This window comes from Rattus norvegicus, chromosome 2 (assembly GCF_021556685.1).
Source record: "Rattus norvegicus strain SHRSP/BbbUtx chromosome 2, alternate assembly SHRSP_T2T, whole genome shotgun sequence".
NCBI classification, from domain to species: Eukaryota; Metazoa; Chordata; class Mammalia; order Rodentia; family Muridae; genus Rattus; species Rattus norvegicus.
The window spans coordinates 45,075,001-45,092,219 of record NC_141535.1 but is presented as its reverse complement, the minus strand read 5'-3'; the positions used below and the strand labels follow the sequence as shown (position 1 = coordinate 45,092,219).

The 17,219-nt window shown below is 46.0% G+C and overlaps 1 protein-coding gene across 4 annotated transcripts in view; it reads left to right on the top strand.

The window, feature by feature from the left end:
- The window catches only part of Map3k1 (mitogen-activated protein kinase kinase kinase 1), a 65,849-nt gene that overhangs the window by 46,752 nt on the left and 1,878 nt on the right, over positions 1-17,219 (top strand). Inside the window, 13 exon segments of one of the 4 annotated variants that reach the window (NM_053887.2) lie at positions 32-113; positions 336-519; positions 4,386-4,664; positions 6,465-6,586; positions 7,431-7,522; positions 7,880-8,069; positions 8,300-9,566; positions 9,850-10,002; positions 10,915-11,077; positions 12,618-12,749; positions 13,771-13,913; positions 14,539-14,670; positions 16,566-17,219. The exon segment at positions 16,566-17,219 is cut by the window's right edge and continues 1,878 nt beyond it. In NM_053887.2, the coding sequence (NP_446339.2) occupies positions 32-113; positions 336-519; positions 4,386-4,664; positions 6,465-6,586; positions 7,431-7,522; positions 7,880-8,069; positions 8,300-9,566; positions 9,850-10,002; positions 10,915-11,077; positions 12,618-12,749; positions 13,771-13,913; positions 14,539-14,670; positions 16,566-16,715 (3,089 nt within the window). In that variant the 3' untranslated portion in view covers positions 16,716-17,219. 4 annotated transcript variants of the gene reach the window in all.

Here is a 17,219-nt window from a genome sequence, read left to right as displayed (position 1 = left end):
TTTTATGACATTTTTCCTTTATGTGTTTCAGGGGCAGAAGAATGTAGAAGAAATAGAGAACCGTTAATATGTCCCCTTTGTAGATCTAAGTGGAGATCCCATGACTTCTACAGGTAGGAATTTTCAATATCTGATTTGTACATGTTTAACAAAAAATTAAAATGATGTTGTCCAGGGTCTCATGGTAGTACACACCCATAATCCCAGCTCTTGGCAGATGAGGCCAGAGGTTCATGAGTTAAAGGCTAGCCTGAGCTACAGAGAACCTGGTCTAAAAGAAAAGGTGACTTACATGTTAGTCTTTCGCAGCTGAGTTTTGTTATTTTCCATTTTAGCCATGAGTTATCAAGCCCTGTGGATTCCCCTACCTCCCTGCGAGGTGTACAGCAGCCCTCCTCCCCGCAACAGCCTGTGGCCGGATCACAGCGGAGGAATCAGGAAAGCAATTTTAACCTTACTCATTATGGAACCCAGCAGATTCCTCCCGCTTACAAAGATTTAGCCGAGCCATGGATTCAGGTAGGAGCTCTTTGTGTAATTCCCAGAGACACATTCGTGCTAGTCATGTCTTGTGTTTGCCCCCTTCCCTCAGTTGTTTCTAATTTAGGAAAACACTTCGCCGGTGTGACACCTAGCATGCTGAAACCTTGAATCGGGTTCTCGGATTGTTCTTTTCTGTATACGTGCTGCACAGCTTACACTTTGAAGTTTTCTTTGTGGTTTCACCTATCTAGACGTCTTTCTTCCTCATCTAACATACAGAAGAAGCTGTGCACGGAAGGAAGGTGCAGCTCTTTAGAGCTCATTCCCCCAGGTTAATCCCCGTTCCTGACAAGGGTTGCTACTATGGTCCTGTTTGCTGCTGTTAGCCCAGTTTCTCCTTTCTACATCACACGGCATACAACAGACAGTGCTGAGGGGATGAGTGACGAGGAGTGAGACTTAACCTTGGTTGGTATTTTGGTTGCCTTTACCTCCTTGGAATGGTTTTGCATCCTCAGTGAACTTAGGTTTAGGTGGGCCAACTTCTAAGTTATTTTCTTGGTTGCTGAATGCTTTCCATTCTATTTTTAAATGTAGGCTCTATAGCCAGTGCTTCCAGTAGCTAATAGTGAGATAATAGTGACGTCAAATAGTTCGTGAGGTCCATTAACTCATCCAGTGTCTCTGTTACAGAAAATGCTGCCTTTCGGTGTCATGGCCCTTTTTCTGCAGCATTGAAACCTACTCTTCCCGTTAACCACCCACTCCTTACCAACCTGATAAAATCCACAATTTACGGACACACCTAATTCTCCTGATTTAGGAACAGTGTCCTGTAGGGCATATCCCCTTCAGGACCTGAACTCCTCGGTTGATTCTGAGCTATAGAAGCCATTGTTTGGAGGCTGTCACCAGCTGTGTTTTTCTTCCTTGGTAGGGCATCACTAAGGTCGATTAAAACTGAGGCAGTGCAGGAAGCTCTTGGCTCCTGCTGGTTTACTCTTCTTATACATGTAAATACATCACAATTCGTCTTCTCCCCCAAAAGTGTGTAAAACATCTCTTATATCTAGAAGTTTTCATATATGTTGTCTTAGAATCAAGCTTACTTTTTAATAATTGGTCATGAGGTCAATACCATTTACGATTCTCCTGTAGAAGGTTTTGGGTCCTGGTGGGAGGGCTGTAACCACACTTACATTAACTCTGTTACATCCTTGTCCTTTGTTCATTTAAACAAAGCATTCTCTTTTTTTATCTTTATTAAATTGGGTATTTCTTATTTACATTTCAAATGTTATTCCCTTTCCCAGTTTCCAGGCAAACATCCCCCTAACCCCTACCCCTCCCCTTCTCTATCGGTGTTCCCCTCCCCATCCTCCCCCCATTACCGCACTCCCCCCAAGAATCCCATTCACTGGGGGTCCAGCCTTGGCAGGACCCAGGGCTTCCCCTTCCACTGGTGCTCTTACTAGGATATTCATTGCTACGTATGAGGTCAGAGCCCAGGGTCAGTCCATGTATAGTCTTTAGGTAGTGGCTTAGTCCCTGGAAGCTCTGGTTGGCTGGCATTGTTGTTCTTGTGGAGTCTCGAGCCCCTTCAGCTCCTTCAATTCTTTCTCTGATTCCTTCAACAAGGGTCCTATTCTCAGTTCAGTGGTTTGCTGCTGGCATTTGCCTCTGTATTTGCCATATTCTGGCTGTGTCTCTCAGGAGCGATCTACATCCGGTTCCTGTCAGCCTGCACTTCTTTGCTTCATCCATCTTATCTAGTTTGGTGGCTGTATATGTATGGGCCACGTGTTGGGCAGGCTCTGAATGGGTGTTCCTTCAGTCTCTGTACTAAACTTTGCCTCCCTATCCCTTCCTAAGGATATTCTTTTTTTTTTTTTTTTTTTTTTTTTTTTGGTTCTATTTTTCGGAGCTGGGGACCGAACCCAGGGCCTTGCGCTTCCTAGGCAAGCGCTCTACCACTGAGCTAAATCCCCAACCCCCCTAAGGATATTCTTGTTCCCCTTTTAAAGAAGGAGTGAAGCATTCACATTTTGATCATCCATCTTGAGTTTCATGTGTTCTGTACATCTAGGGTAATTCAAGCATTTGGGCTAATAGCCACTTATCAATGAGTGCATACCATGTGTGTTTTTCTGTGACTGGGTTACCTCACTCAGGATGATATTTTCCAGTCCCATCCATTTGCCTATGAATTTCATAAAGTCATTGTTTTTGATAGCTGAGTAATATTCCATTGTGTAGATGTACCACATTTTCTGTATCCACTCCTCTTTAAACAAAGCATTCTTTAGTCTCACTTTTCTCTTCTGATCCCACCTGTTGATCCTTTTCCTACAAGCCAAAAATCATACAAATTTCTGTTTCTCTTAAGAAAAATATTCTGACTTGAAGCCTCCACACCGGTGGTGTCCTGTTTTCCTTGTTTTTTGTACAAAGCCATACTCCTTCTCTATAAAGTATTTTAATCGTGTATAAATATGGAGTTCTTTGCAGTTTGTTTTTTGTCTCTTGGTTTTAGTGTTTTGTTTTACAATTTATTTATTTTGTATATGTGAGTACACTGTGGCTGTCTTCACACACACCAGAAGAGGGCATCAGATCCCATTACAGATGGTTGTGAGCCACCATGTGGTTGCTGGGAATTGAACTCAGGACCTCTGGAAGAGCAGTCAGTGCTCTTAACCGCTGAGCCATCTCTCCAACCTGGGTTTTAGTGTTTTTAAACAAAACAAACTATGAAAATGAAGGTACCCAGTTATCAGAGTTTAGCCTCAGTTTTACTTATAAGCTATTCAGTGTTAGTAACTTCGCATGATCATTCCTTGAATTTGATGATAAGGTGTGTTCTATGTGTTGAAGTGACTAGCATTGCAAATTAAGTGCTGTCGTGCTTTAGTTACTTTTATTGTTTCTGTGACCAAATACCTGGCAAGAAGTAACCATGGAGGGAAGGATTTGTTTGAGCTTACAACCGAAGGCATGCAGCTAATCATAGCAGGGAAGGCACGGCAGCAGGACCTAGAGTAGCTGGTCACGGGGCATCCACAGACAGGAAACAAAGGGAAACGAGCTCATTTCTCATTATTCAGCCTGTGCTCAGCACATTTACGGTAGGTCCCCGCCTCAACTAATATAATCTGGAAAGGCCCCAGTAGACAATCCCAGAAGTTTCTAAGTCCCATGAATTTGGCAGTCAGGGAGTGGGGGTGTGGACCCCATTTCTCCGGATGCTGTTGGCCCTCAGCTTGAGGGGAGAAAAGGGAGCAGAGGCAGAGAGCAGCAGAGTTTGGACAGAATTGCCTCCAGAGTCTGCTACTTGGGAGGCTGAGACAGGAGGATTGCTTGAGTCCAGGTTCTGGGCTATTGCACACTCTACAGTTCAGATGTTCCACTAAGTTTGGATGTCCACACTAAGTCTGGCATCATAAGGGTTACCTAGCAGATAGTTCAGCTAGTCAAGAGTTTTCCTTTTAAGCGTAGGAGTCTGAGTTTAATGTCCAGAATCCTATAGAAAACTAGGTGTGTTGATGCACTGCAGTCCCAGCTCTGGAAAGGTGGACCCACAGGGCTCAGTGTCCAGCCAGCCTAGCCTAATTAGTGAGCCTAAAGAAGAGCCCATCTCAAACCAGAAAGAAAAGAGACGTGGACATCTCCCGGGAACAGCTCCTGAGGTTGACCTCTGCCCTCCACATGTACACATGTGCACCATGAGCCCACACAAGAATGTGTATGTATTATGTAATTCTTCATAGAAAAACGTTGACAATTAAAAGTATCTGTCAGATACAGTCAAGGCTTGAAAAGTGGCCATTTTTCTTTAATTGTGGGAAACTCGTTAATACAGCGTGGGTCGCTTACTTCTCCACACTTGTGTTTGCTCGATTCAGGCATTCGGAATGGAGCTCGTTGGCTGCTTATTCTCTAGAAACTGGAACGTAAGGGAGATGGCCCTTAGGCGCCTTTCCCACGATGTTAGCGGGGCCCTGTTGTTGGCGAACGGGGAGAGCACTGGAACTTCTGGAGGCGGCAGCGGAGGCAGCCTAAGTGCTGGCGCCGCCAGTGGGTCTTCCCAGCCCAGCATCTCAGGGGACGTGGTGGAGGCGTGCTGCAGCGTCCTGTCTATCGTGTGCGCTGACCCTGTCTACAAAGTGTACGTTGCTGCTTTAGTAAGTACTTTATTCCATACCCATCTCTTACGAGTTTCTTTCTTTGGTCTTTTGTAGGTATCAGTTATAAGAAGCAATGCATCTTTACCAAAATTTTTTTATACCATAGTCCTAAGAAGTTGCAGTATTCCATTTTGTCTGTCCATATAATTTTACTGATCTTAATGTGCTCCTGATTTCTTATACACTGTTTACTGTCTGCCGTCTACTAGTAATGTCTTGCTGTTCATATATTTTCTTGAATGAATGCATCACATATGGCCAAGTTAAAACTTCTTGATGGCTTGTATTGTAGTTCTGGGCCATAAATCCAGCACTCAGAGGAGAAAGGTAGGGATCAGGAGTTAGGTTGATCTTCACGTGTGAAGTCTAAGGCTAGCCTGAGTAATGTGAGGACCTACCTCAGGAAACAAGAACAACCAGTCAACAATAGGGTCAGGAAGTTTCCTTTGAGGGTTTTTTGTTATTTTTGATGTCATGAAACATTAACAAGTATTTATTCCCAATAAAAAATTGTTCTCAGCTTCAATAAGTATTGTGAGAAAATTCAGAGACTTTCTATACAAAATGGCCCCATGATGTCTCAGTTCCTTCCTGTCACTGGTAAAATACCCCCAGGAAAAGAAGCTTAATAAGAGAAAGGTTTGTTTTGGCTCCCAGTTCCAAAATACAGTCCACTGTGGCAGAAACTTCTGGAGGCTGGCCACCTTGCATCCCGTCAAGAAGCAGGGAAAGACACTAATCCATGACTCACTTCTACTTACATAACCAAGTCCTGGTCACAGTTAAGATGCTAACCACAGAGGTTAGCAAAATCAAGACAGTCCCAACATGGGCGCAGAGGCCCATGCCAGGTGCAGTCCCAGAGTCTGTCAGGTTGTCAGTTGGCACTAACCGTCACACATGCAGTAGATGTAGACTGTCTCAGTTTACTACCATGGCTTGTCTTCCAGGAGCAGGGTAGCATGATGGAAAAGTGATTTACAGGCTGACGTGACGTTGCCTTTCTCGGACTCCACCTCCTCGGAGCATTGTTTCTCAGCCTCATAATTACCTGGGGGTGGGGACACCAGAGGTGCTGTCCCTGTAGAATGTTGAGCACTGTGGCTTGTAACCACTAGATGGCTGCCCGTGTTAAACCTTCATGCCCTCCATCTTGAGAGCGAAGAGGCGAAACGTGTCTTCTTCAGGCACTACCAGTAACGCCCGGAGCGGAGACCCATCCCCGGCCTAGAACCCCTGCCTTGGGATAAATAGGAGGGAGAAGAGAAGGAGGGAGGGGGTGCATATGTGGAAGTCAGAGGACCACTTCCAGAAACCATTTAGTTCCTCCCGTGTGGGTTCTGGGGATCAAACCCAAGTCTGTTTGGTGACAAGTGCCAGTGATCGTGAACCATCGCACTGGCAGGATTTCTTCCTAATCTGTTTAAACTCAGCCTCCAAGCTCATCTCTTGCAGTCTTGTTTTCTAACTCACAACTTAACAGTTGGGTCTAGTGACTCTCACTGTTCAGAAGCGTGAGTGGCCATGAATGTGAGTTCAGATCAGAATCCATGACCTCAGAAACCTTCACACCTAGAGCATTAACTGCGCCCATTGAGCTGGAGTCCAGGGAGGTCTGGCTGTGGACACCTTGATTCCCCTCGGGTTAAGTCACGAACTGCCGCTCTGGCTCACCCCGCTCTGGTCAGCCATTCCTATTATTACCTACTTTTCTCCCAGGTTACCTCAGCTTAGGGCGTTTGCCTTGATGCATCGTGGATGTGGTTAGACTGACCTTCGGGTTTTCTTCCCCCTCAGAAAACACTGAGAGCCATGCTGGTATACACTCCTTGCCACAGCCTGGCAGAAAGAATCAAACTTCAGAGACTTCTCCGGCCAGTGGTAGACACCATCCTAGTGAAGTGCGCAGACGCCAATAGGTAAGGCCTCGCTTTAACATGTCTGTGCCGTCCTCACACTCGGTACTTGATGCATCTGTGTTGGCAAATCATTGACTATTTGTAATGTGAAATCTGAACTGAAAGCCTAGGACTTAAAGCTTGTAAGGGGTAGGGAAAGAAACCCCAACGGCAAGGAAAGCCAGGCTAGCAAACTACGTGGACCTATACGTCTAAAGCATTATGCTGGGCATCCTTTCTAAAGTCCCATTAGAGAGAACACTGACATATGTGACCACAAGGAGTAACTGATTATACCTGCCTCTGCCTCATGTGGCTCAGGACAGGATCCTGTACCTTATTCACATCCTACAGTCTTCAAACCCGAGAGAAGTAAGAGTGGTAGCAGTGGAAGTGACCTAGGCCAGGACTCTTAGGTCAGCAGACAGAGAAGCTCGAGTTTGTTTAGCGCCCCTGGGAGATTCTGTCGAGCACTTACCACCTCCGTCCAGCACAGTTCGGTGATTGGCCAGAGCGGCTCAGTCTCCGTCCAGCACAGTTTGGTGATTGGCCAGAGCGGCTCAGTCTCCCTTGTTTGCTTCTGCAGCTGCCCTGTCAGAGCCTTCTCGCTCCTGTTCATCTTTCCGAGTCTAGGTTAATTTTGTAGAGTTAGTAAAGGCACGGGGAACATCGTGTGTTTCCATCCGAGGATGGGTTAGATGGCATGTATTATGTAGCCCACTTTCTGGAACTCTGGGCCGCTTATCTGGGGAGTTGCTTGAACAATTGGGAACGTAAGAAACGCTGTAGAGATTCCATGACATGTGCAGCTCATCAGCGAGTTGTTGACCCAGTCGGAATTAAGGCTGCTTTTGTTTCTTCGTAGCCGCACGAGTCAGCTGTCCATATCAACACTGTTGGAGCTCTGCAAGGGCCAAGCGGGGGAGTTGGCAGTTGGACGAGAAATACTTAAAGCTGGTAATAACTTCTACCTTAAAATAATGAGCACTGTTTACTGTTTCCTGACCTAATAGTTCTCAGAAGACTGTTGTTGAAGTAACTTTATAAATCTGTTCATTCAGCTGTGTTAAAAATAAGAATCTAAGAGACGCCCTTGAGACCCGTAGAATCCAGAGCGTTTCTATGAGCCTTCCCATTATTTACTCATGTTTTGTTTTAGAGTTTTTTTTTTTTTTGGTTCTTTTTTTCGGAGCTGGGGATCGAACCCAGGGCCTTGCGCTTCTTAGGCAAGCGCTCTACCGCTGAGCTAAATCCCCAACCCCGTTTTAGAGTTTTATAATGCTGTTTTTCCACCATTTATTTTTATTTGTGTAGGATCCATCGGTGTTGGTGGCGTTGATTACGTCTTAAGTTGTATTCTTGGAAACCAAGCTGAATCAAACAACTGGCAAGAACTCCTGGGTCGCCTCTGTCTTATAGACAGATTGCTCTTGGAATTTCCTGCGGAATTTTATCCTCATATTGTCAGTACCGATGTCTCACAAGCCGAGCCTGTTGAAATCAGGTAACTTTCCTGTGGAAATCAGTGCCTGCCTCTCTTCTTGATCACACACTAAAACCTTAATATTTGAGTAGCATAGAAACCTGAAGACTAGGCTACTTAAACGTTTATAAATTCTTCATACCAGAATGGTTTTTGTGTACAGGGCAGGCTATAAATTGCCTTTTTAAAACCGTGCATTTATTTCTGGTACTTTGAGCTCTTGTAGTAACTGAAGGTGTTTCTCCTTTCAGGTATAAGAAGCTGCTGTCCCTCTTAGCCTTTGCCTTGCAATCCATTGACAATTCCCACTCTATGGTCGGCAAACTCTCGCGGAGGATTTATCTGAGCTCAGCACGAATGGTGACCACAGTGCCCGCCCTGTTTTCCAAGCTGGTAACCATGCTAAGTGCTTCTGGATCCTCCCACTTCGCCAGGATGCGCCGGCGTCTGATGGCCATTGCAGACGAGGTAGAAATTGCCGAGGTCATCCAGCTGGGTTCGGAAGACACTTTGGATGGCCAGCAGGACAGCTCGCAGGCATTGGCCCCTCCCCGCTATCCAGAGAGCAGCTCCCTTGAGCACACAGCCCATGTAGAGAAAACTGGAAAAGGATTAAAAGCTACGAGACTGAGTGCCAGCTCAGAGGACATTTCTGACAGACTGGCTGGCGTTTCTGTAGGACTTCCTAGTTCAGCAACAACAGAACAACCAAAGCCAACAGTTCAAACAAAAGGCAGACCCCACAGTCAGTGTTTGAACTCCTCTCCTTTGTCTCCTCCTCAGTTAATGTTTCCAGCAATATCAGCCCCATGTTCATCTGCCCCGTCTGTCCCAGCTGGCTCTGTAACAGATGCTTCTAAGCATAGACCTCGGGCGTTTGTTCCCTGTAAAATACCCTCTGCGTCTCCCCAAACACAGCGCAAGTTTTCCCTACAGTTCCAGAGGACCTGCTCTGAGAACCGAGACTCAGAAAAACTCTCCCCAGTCTTTACTCAGTCGAGACCCCCACCCTCCAGTAACATACACAGGCCAAAGCCATCCCGACCCGTTCCGGGTAGCACAAGCAAACTAGGGGATGCCTCAAAAAACAGCATGACACTCGACCTGAACAGTGCTTCCCAGTGTGATGACAGCTTTGGCAGTGGCAGCAACAGTGGCAGCGCCGTCATACCCAGTGAGGAGACGGCATTCACCCCAGCAGAGGACAAGTGCAGGTTAGATGTCAACCCCGAGCTCAACTCCAGTATCGAGGACCTTCTTGAAGCATCTATGCCTTCAAGTGACACAACAGTCACTTTCAAGTCCGAAGTCGCCGTCCTCTCTCCTGAGAAGGCCGAAAGTGATGACACCTACAAAGATGACGTCAATCACAATCAAAAGTGCAAAGAGAAGATGGAGGCTGAGGAAGAGGAGGCGCTCGCGATTGCCATGGCAATGTCGGCTTCTCAGGACGCCCTCCCCATAGTCCCTCAGCTGCAGGTGGAAAATGGAGAGGATATCATCATCATCCAGCAGGATGTGAGTAGTCTTCACGGTCCTGGGAGCCCGTGCTGAAGTCTGCCGGGGACGGTGCTTCCGAGGGGGGGCGGATGTGAGCGTCCTTCTGCGCAATCACGTGACAACAACTCTGAGTCATTGCAGTAGCGGTACTTAGCCGCTTCGAGACTTCTGGCCGGTTCTGAAATGATTGTCACTTACACAGTGTCCATTCATGGGTGGAGTGGGAACTAGAATAGTATTTCTCGGTCTAATTATATAGCATCTTGCTCTTCTAACAGCAAAACGATTCTTCAATTCACAGACACCAGAAACCCTACCAGGGCATACCAAAGCGAAGCAGCCCTACAGAGAAGACACCGAGTGGCTGAAAGGGCAGCAGATAGGCCTCGGAGCATTTTCTTCTTGTTACCAAGCACAGGATGTGGGCACTGGAACTTTAATGGCTGTGAAACAGGTCAGTATTGGGAGCACAGGGTGAGAGTGTTCACATTATGAAATGACATATATGCAGCTGTGAACTCAAAGGACGAAATGCCGGCATCTTAGAGCTTTGGTGGTAGAGGTGTTTGGTTTGGTTTTGGAAGCATCGTGTAGCCCAGCTGGCCTCGAACTTGGGACCTTCTTGCCTCTGCTTTCCTAGTGGTAGGATTACAAGATTTTGCCGCCACACTTGATAGTTTGGAAAAGCTTCAGAAGCAGCACAAACATGAACTCTTTTTAAGAGTTGAAGCTGGGGGCTGGAGAGATGGCTCAGTGGTTAGAGCACTGACTGCTCTTCCAGAGGACCTGAGTTCAATTCCCAACAACTGCATGGTGGCTCACAACCATCTGTAATGAAATCTGATGCCCTCTTCTGGTATCTGAAGACAGCCACAGTGTACCTCTATGTAACAAATAAATAAATGTTTAAGAGTTGAAGCTGGTCACTGTAAGGTCCTGAATGAAAATGGTCAGAGAGCTGGTAGGTCATTCCTGCCCTTCTCGCGTGCCGCCTAAAGACCCCCACTCTCTATAATGAGTTCACGCACTCGCTAGGATGCAGAAATGATGACTTCCCTCTTTAAAGTCATTGTTAGCCTGTCATTGGCTTTTCCCGTATTTACTGTTCTGTACAGTAAGAGTCTTGGCCGCAGCACCCTTACGCCATTTTCTGATCTGCTCACTGAGCTGTATTCTTCTTGTGTAGAGGGGTCTGGCTTGTGCTTCCCTGTTGAGTTGCTGCTTTTATAAAGCATGCTGCATCCCTGGAGTAAGTGCCATTTGCTGCAGTGTGTGAGGTAGTTTGGATTTGCCATTTTACGTCAGATTGGTTTGAAAACTTAGAACAGTAAAACCCAAGATCCTGTTAATGTGCTTATTAAAACAGGTGACCTACGTCAGAAACACATCTTCTGAGCAGGAGGAAGTGGTGGAAGCCTTGAGGGAAGAGATCAGGATGATGAGCCACCTCAACCATCCGAACATCATCAGGATGCTGGGGGCCACGTGCGAGAAGAGCAACTACAACCTCTTCATCGAGTGGATGGCGGGTACGTTCTGCTGGCACACAGCGTGCTGAGTGCCCCATTATAAATACCCTTGGGTATCTAAAAACAAACCACTCCTAATATACAGGCATACACAAAAAGTATTGTCTATATTTTAAATCTAGTAAATATTAAAATTTTTCCGCCTTGCTGTTTTGTTTTGCTGTGCCTGGAATCGAGCCCAGACCTTGTACATGCTAGGCAAGCCCCCTGCCACTGACCTTGTACATGCTAGGCAAGCCCCCTGCCACTGACCTTGTACATGCTAGGCAAGCCCCCTGCCACTGACCTTGTACATGCTAGGCAAGCCCCCTGCCACTGACCTTGTATATGCTAGGCAAGCCCCCTGCCAACTGACCTTGTATATGCTAGGCAAGCCCCCTGCCACCGAGCTGCATTCCCCAGCTCAGCAACTTTTCTTAGGAGTGGTTTTATGGCTTGGTGTATAAGAATCTTTTTTTCTTGGTCCGTTTAAATTCCATATTTCTCTTGATGGTCATCACTAATTGTATAGATTATGGTTTTGTAAGAAATGCTTCCAAAAGTGTGAAATAAAGTTACTAAGCAGGGCATGTGCCTTTGGGTAGTGCAGTGCACTCAAAGGCTGAGGCAGAAGGGTGCTTGGTCCAAGCCCAGCCTGAGCCGTAGGTGAGGATCTGTCTCAAACAGATCTAAATCAATTAAGGTATAGTTTGAAAACTTAACTTCAGAGGAAACAGCACTGAGACACAGAGTTAAACCTCATTCTCTTGAACATAGACTGGCTCACTTCTATATACTATGTAACAATGGCTCCAGATATGCCAGTCCTTGTGTGGTTTAAGAGTGCGTCTCTAGTTCATGCTTGTGTGTGCTCAGTGGTGTGACTGTGTGCGTGCAGATGTCTGGGACGGCGAGCGCCTCGGTCACTCTCCACCCTTTCTGAGACAGGATCTCTCTCTGACCCTAGAGCTCAGAAGCTGGGCTGAGATGGCTGGCCCATGCTGAAGCCACAGGGACATACCACCATGCCTGGGTTTTCAATGTGGGTTCAAGAGGTTGAACTGGGGTCTCTCTGTATCCATGGCAGGCACTGTACCAGCTGAGCCATCTCCCCAGTGAGACCCAGTAGTGAAGCCCCTTCCTTACCTGTTGTTTTTCATGAGGATGAACTGAACAGATGGTTTATGAGACTCATTGGGTTTGTGACTTGCCCCGTCAGAGCCAGTGCATGACATTTGATACCTAGCTGTCTTCCTGCTCCTCCCCTGCTCTTACCTTCTGCTGAGTAACACATCTGTAATAGTTTATGCACTTTGAAAAAAGAAAAGAACAGGAGTCTTCATTGCAGAAATCTAGTCTATATTCAATCTAAATTTATACTTTAGGATTTATAATTGAGCATTCTATAGAGAAACGTTAACTGATTTACAGTTTTGATATAGGAAGTCAGTTGTACTTCTGACGTGGACTCTGAGTTGAGCATGTCACAACAGCTCATGCTGTGGGCTTAGGAAGCCAGGGTGTGGTAAAGAAGCCACGGTCACGATTCTGTGTCTTCCAGGAGGCTCCGTGGCTCACCTCTTGAGTAAATATGGAGCTTTCAAGGAGTCAGTGGTCATTAACTACACAGAGCAGTTACTCCGTGGCCTTTCCTATCTCCACGAGAACCAGATCATTCACAGAGACGTCAAAGGTAAAAATCCTAATTATTTTCTAATGACAACACAAAAACAAACATTTAAAACTTGGCCTTTGATGGATTCTAACACAGGTTTTTAAGTCTAGGATTAAATAACCCTATGACCATTAGAACTAAAAGGACCCTTAAGAGTCTTTCTATCTTTCTCAATAGCACAGCGTGTTCAATACTAGAAAGGCTGTGACTTGGTAGAAAGTGTAAGACTAAGGCCTTCTCCACCCCCATCTTGGTTTCACAGCGCATCCCCACAAGATCCCTGGTCGTGGTTTTTCTTAGGTAATTAGTGTATCATAAACTTAAGAAAATTCTGTCATATCTTGCAGCTTAGATTTTTTTTAAAAGATTTATTTATTTATTATATATAAGTACACTGTCGCTGTCTTCAGACACACCAGAAGAGGGCATCAGATCCCATTACAGATGGTTGTGAGCCACCATGTGGTTGCTGGGAATTGAACTCAGGACCTCTGGAAGAGCAGTCAGTGCCCTTAACCGCTGAACAATCTCTCCAGCCCTAGATTTTATTTATTAAAGGCAACTTGGATTTTCTGTTGTGAATATCTTGAGTATTTGACAATGTATTGAAGTGCTGTTGTGATACTTTTATTGAACTATAATTATAAAATTACCATATAATTTGAATTTAATTAGTATTAGATCAACAAGTCTTGGCCTTAAAATGTAAATTGTACCAAAATTTGAATTCTGAATAGGCTCAGCTGAACTCACCATTGTTACAGTTTGAATCCTGACTTTAAAGGGTTTTTAAGCTTATTCCTTTCTCACCATGGGCCTTATGACTTGGATCTTCAGAATTTCCTTCTGAGGCCTTAGGTTAGACCCACAATAGAGAGAGTGGTGCGGCTTTGCAGGGATGGAGCAGGGGAAGGCAAGGCCAGCTTTCTGTGGGGCGATGGCTGGACCTACATTGTGATGGTTCACTAGCAGAGCTTCATGAGGCTGTCGCTATGTCCTGTTTGATTTAACACAGAGTCATTTGTATCTCTGTGGACAGGGGCCAATCTGCTCATTGACAGCACCGGTCAGCGGCTGAGAATTGCAGACTTCGGTGCTGCCGCCAGGTTGGCATCCAAAGGAACTGGTGCAGGAGAGTTCCAGGGACAGTTACTGGGGACAATTGCATTCATGGCGCCTGAGGTGAGACGTGGCATTGAGTATAAAGGAGGACAATATTGTGGAGTTCCGGGTGGCAGCATCATGCCAGGCTACTTCACAGTAGGACAGTGTGCACTTAGTAATTAGAAGCCCGTGACCCTATAAGGTAGTTTTTAATAGGACCCTCCATTTCAGACCCTCACTCTCAACCCTCTCCTTTCTGTCTTATCAGAATTATAAAAGACACGGTTTTATAGATTTGCTTCAGGGTTACTTTAACACAAATTTATCACAGAATTGTGGGGTTAGTTTGTCAGTGCATGTGGTAGAAATATGCAGAAGTTACCTCTTCCTTCCTGAAGAGAGGTGAGCCACAGAGCCGGCCTTGTCTGTCAACACTCAGCACAGCATGCACTTCTGAATGGGACCTGTCCTTCCTGTTCAGTGTGGTGACCATTTGCTCTCGTGCCCCACTTATAAGAAGAGGGACTGCTTTAGTTTCCTGGGATGTTTGCTTTTGTGCCACAAGGACAGTAAGCTGGCTAATGAGATGTCAAGTCGTCTGTGTAATTTGTTGTTTGTACCACTGTTTGCTCTGAACTTATACATAAAAAATAGACCTCCTTTCAGTAAGTCGAATTTCCAGATTAACTCTGCTTCGTTTTAGGTACTAAGAGGTCAGCAGTACGGTAGGAGCTGTGACGTCTGGAGTGTTGGCTGCGCCATTATAGAAATGGCCTGTGCAAAACCACCCTGGAACGCAGAAAAGCACTCCAATCATCTTGCTTTGATATTTAAGGTGATTATGACACAATTACTTTTTTTTTTTTTATTAACTTGAGTATTTTTTATATACATTTCGGGTGTTATTCCCTTTCCCGGTTTCTGGGCAAACATCCCCCTCCCCCCTCCCCTTTCTTATGGGTGTTCCCCTCCCCATCCTCCCCCCATTGCCGCCCTCCCCTCAACAATCTAGTTCACTGGGGGTTCAGTCTTAGCGGGACCCAGGGCTTCCCCTTCCACTGGTGCTCTTACTAGGATATTCATTGCTACCTATGAGGTCAGAGTCCAGGGTCAGTCCATGTATAGTCTTTAGGTAGTGGCTTAGTCCCTGGAAGCTCTGGTTGCTTGGCATTGTTGTACATATGGGGTCTCGAGCTCCTTCAAGCTCTTCCAGTTCTTTCTCTGATTCCTTCAACGGGGGTCCTGTTCTCAGTTCAGTGGTTTGCTGCTGGCATTCGCCTCTGTATTTGCTGTATTCTGGCTGACACAATTACTTTTTAGTAGTAAAATTAGAAGAAGTCAAATCTCATGGGTTGTCCCTACCAGTCTTTGTTTTTATTTTATGTTACATGTGCGGGAGTTTGGCCTGCATGTTTGTCTGTGCACCACATGCATATGGTGCCTGGAGAAACCAGAAGAGGGCGGCAGATTCCCTGGAACCAGAGGAATGGGTGGTGCAGGCTGCTATCCACCAATATAAAAAAAGATACTCATTCTTGTATATGAAGAGTGTGTGTGTGTGTGTGTGTGTGTGTGTGTGTGTGTGTGTGTGTGTGTGTGTGTGTATCTGTGTGTGTGTGTGTGTCTGTGTGTGTGTGTGTGTGTGTGTGTGTGTGTGTGTGTGCGCGAGCCATGACACATGGAGATAAGAGGACAGCCTAAGGTGTCAGTCCTTGCTGTCCATCTTGTTTGTGTGGGGTTCTTGTGTTGGTCACTGCACAGCGTCCACCCCACTGTAGGACTGCTAGGCTTACAGACAGGCATCCTCAGACCTGGCTTTTTACACAGGGTCTGGGAATCCCAGCTCAGGCCGACCGGCAGCCTTGTGCAGCAAGCGTTCCCACCCACTGACCCTACTCTACTCCCACGTTTTGTTTTGTTTGGGAAGGGAGACGGGGTCTCTATAGTCCTGGCTGGGCTTAAACAGAGAGCTGCCTATGTCTGCCTCCCGAGTGCTAGGATCAAAGGAGTGTCCCCCAAGCCCAGCTCTTCCCCAAACTTTTAGTGCACTTCTTTTGACTTGTCTGTGCTCCTTATAAGGAATTTACTCAGTGTTGTCAAACTCAGGACCAGGCATTGCTCTATGACTAGGATGCTTAAAGCCTGAACGGACTGTGCTCAACGGAAACGTTTGGCTTTGTTTTCCTCCCTGTAGAAGGAGAAACAAGGACAGTGAGTGGTTACACTTGGGAAGGTGGGAAAGGACTTTTGTCTTCCGGTGTGTAAGATGTGTGTGCACCACTCTGTCTCTAGATCAGAGACGTTTTAGGATTTCTTTCTCTTCTATCAATTTGCATTTTTTAGTAATCATTTGTGAATTTGCTAAGGTGAGGCGAAGGGGGAGTTTGATTGCGATTAAGAGTAAGTAGGTAGATGTAAGTGATTTAGAGTCATCCTTTACCTGTTTGTAGGACAGCTCTTATCTGGCATGGTGTCACACAGCTGTGATTGACATATTCCTGAAGTGGAGTTAGAAAGATCCAAGCCATCAGCCTGTCCTAAGAAGAAAAAGAAAAAGTAAAGACTAGTAGTTTATATTGTTTGCTACTAAGAATTAAGATTTGTCCAACGCTGAAGAAAAACTCACTCCTAACACACTGTGTAGGTGTGCCTGGGAGGCTATGGGATTCACATGTGGGTGCCATGCAAAGCTGCTGTGGAAGCTCAATGCTCTGGTTTGGTCTCCCGCAGATTGCGAGTGCAACTACTGCACCATCCATCCCGTCACACCTGTCCCCGGGCCTGCGAGACGTGGCTCTGCGCTGTTTAGAACTTCAACCTCAGGACAGACCTCCGTCAAGAGAGCTACTGAAGCATCCTGTCTTCCGTACAACATGGTAGTCAACTGCTCAGGGTGCGCAACAAGGAAAGAAAACTCGCGGGCAGCCACGTTGATAGTCTGCTGGCCTCATACCACTGACCAGAAGAGGGGCCAGTGGGGAGCCCGCACCTAAGCATGTGACTGACAAATCATGACTGCACCTGAGCTCCGTCTGCAGACGGCTACAACTCGTGCAGGAGCTGTAAACCGTGCCTTTCACAGGACGCTCTTAGGTGAGCAGGAAGGCGGTGGAGTTTGCATGATTAAATAGCATAAATTTATTTTTGGAGCACTTTTGCAGCAATATTAGCAGCTGGGGGCTCAGGATCAACTTTACTGTGTCACTTCTTCTATTTCACCTAGGGCCACAGCAGGGTTCTGCAGTTCCGTCTCGGTTTGTTTGTTTGTTTGATTTTATTGGGGTTTTTTTTTTTTTGTTTTTTTGTTTTTGTTTTTTATCACTGGCTGTAAAAAAAAAAAAAGAAAATCAGAGTATGCTATGAATAGCAGTAAATACATGTGTT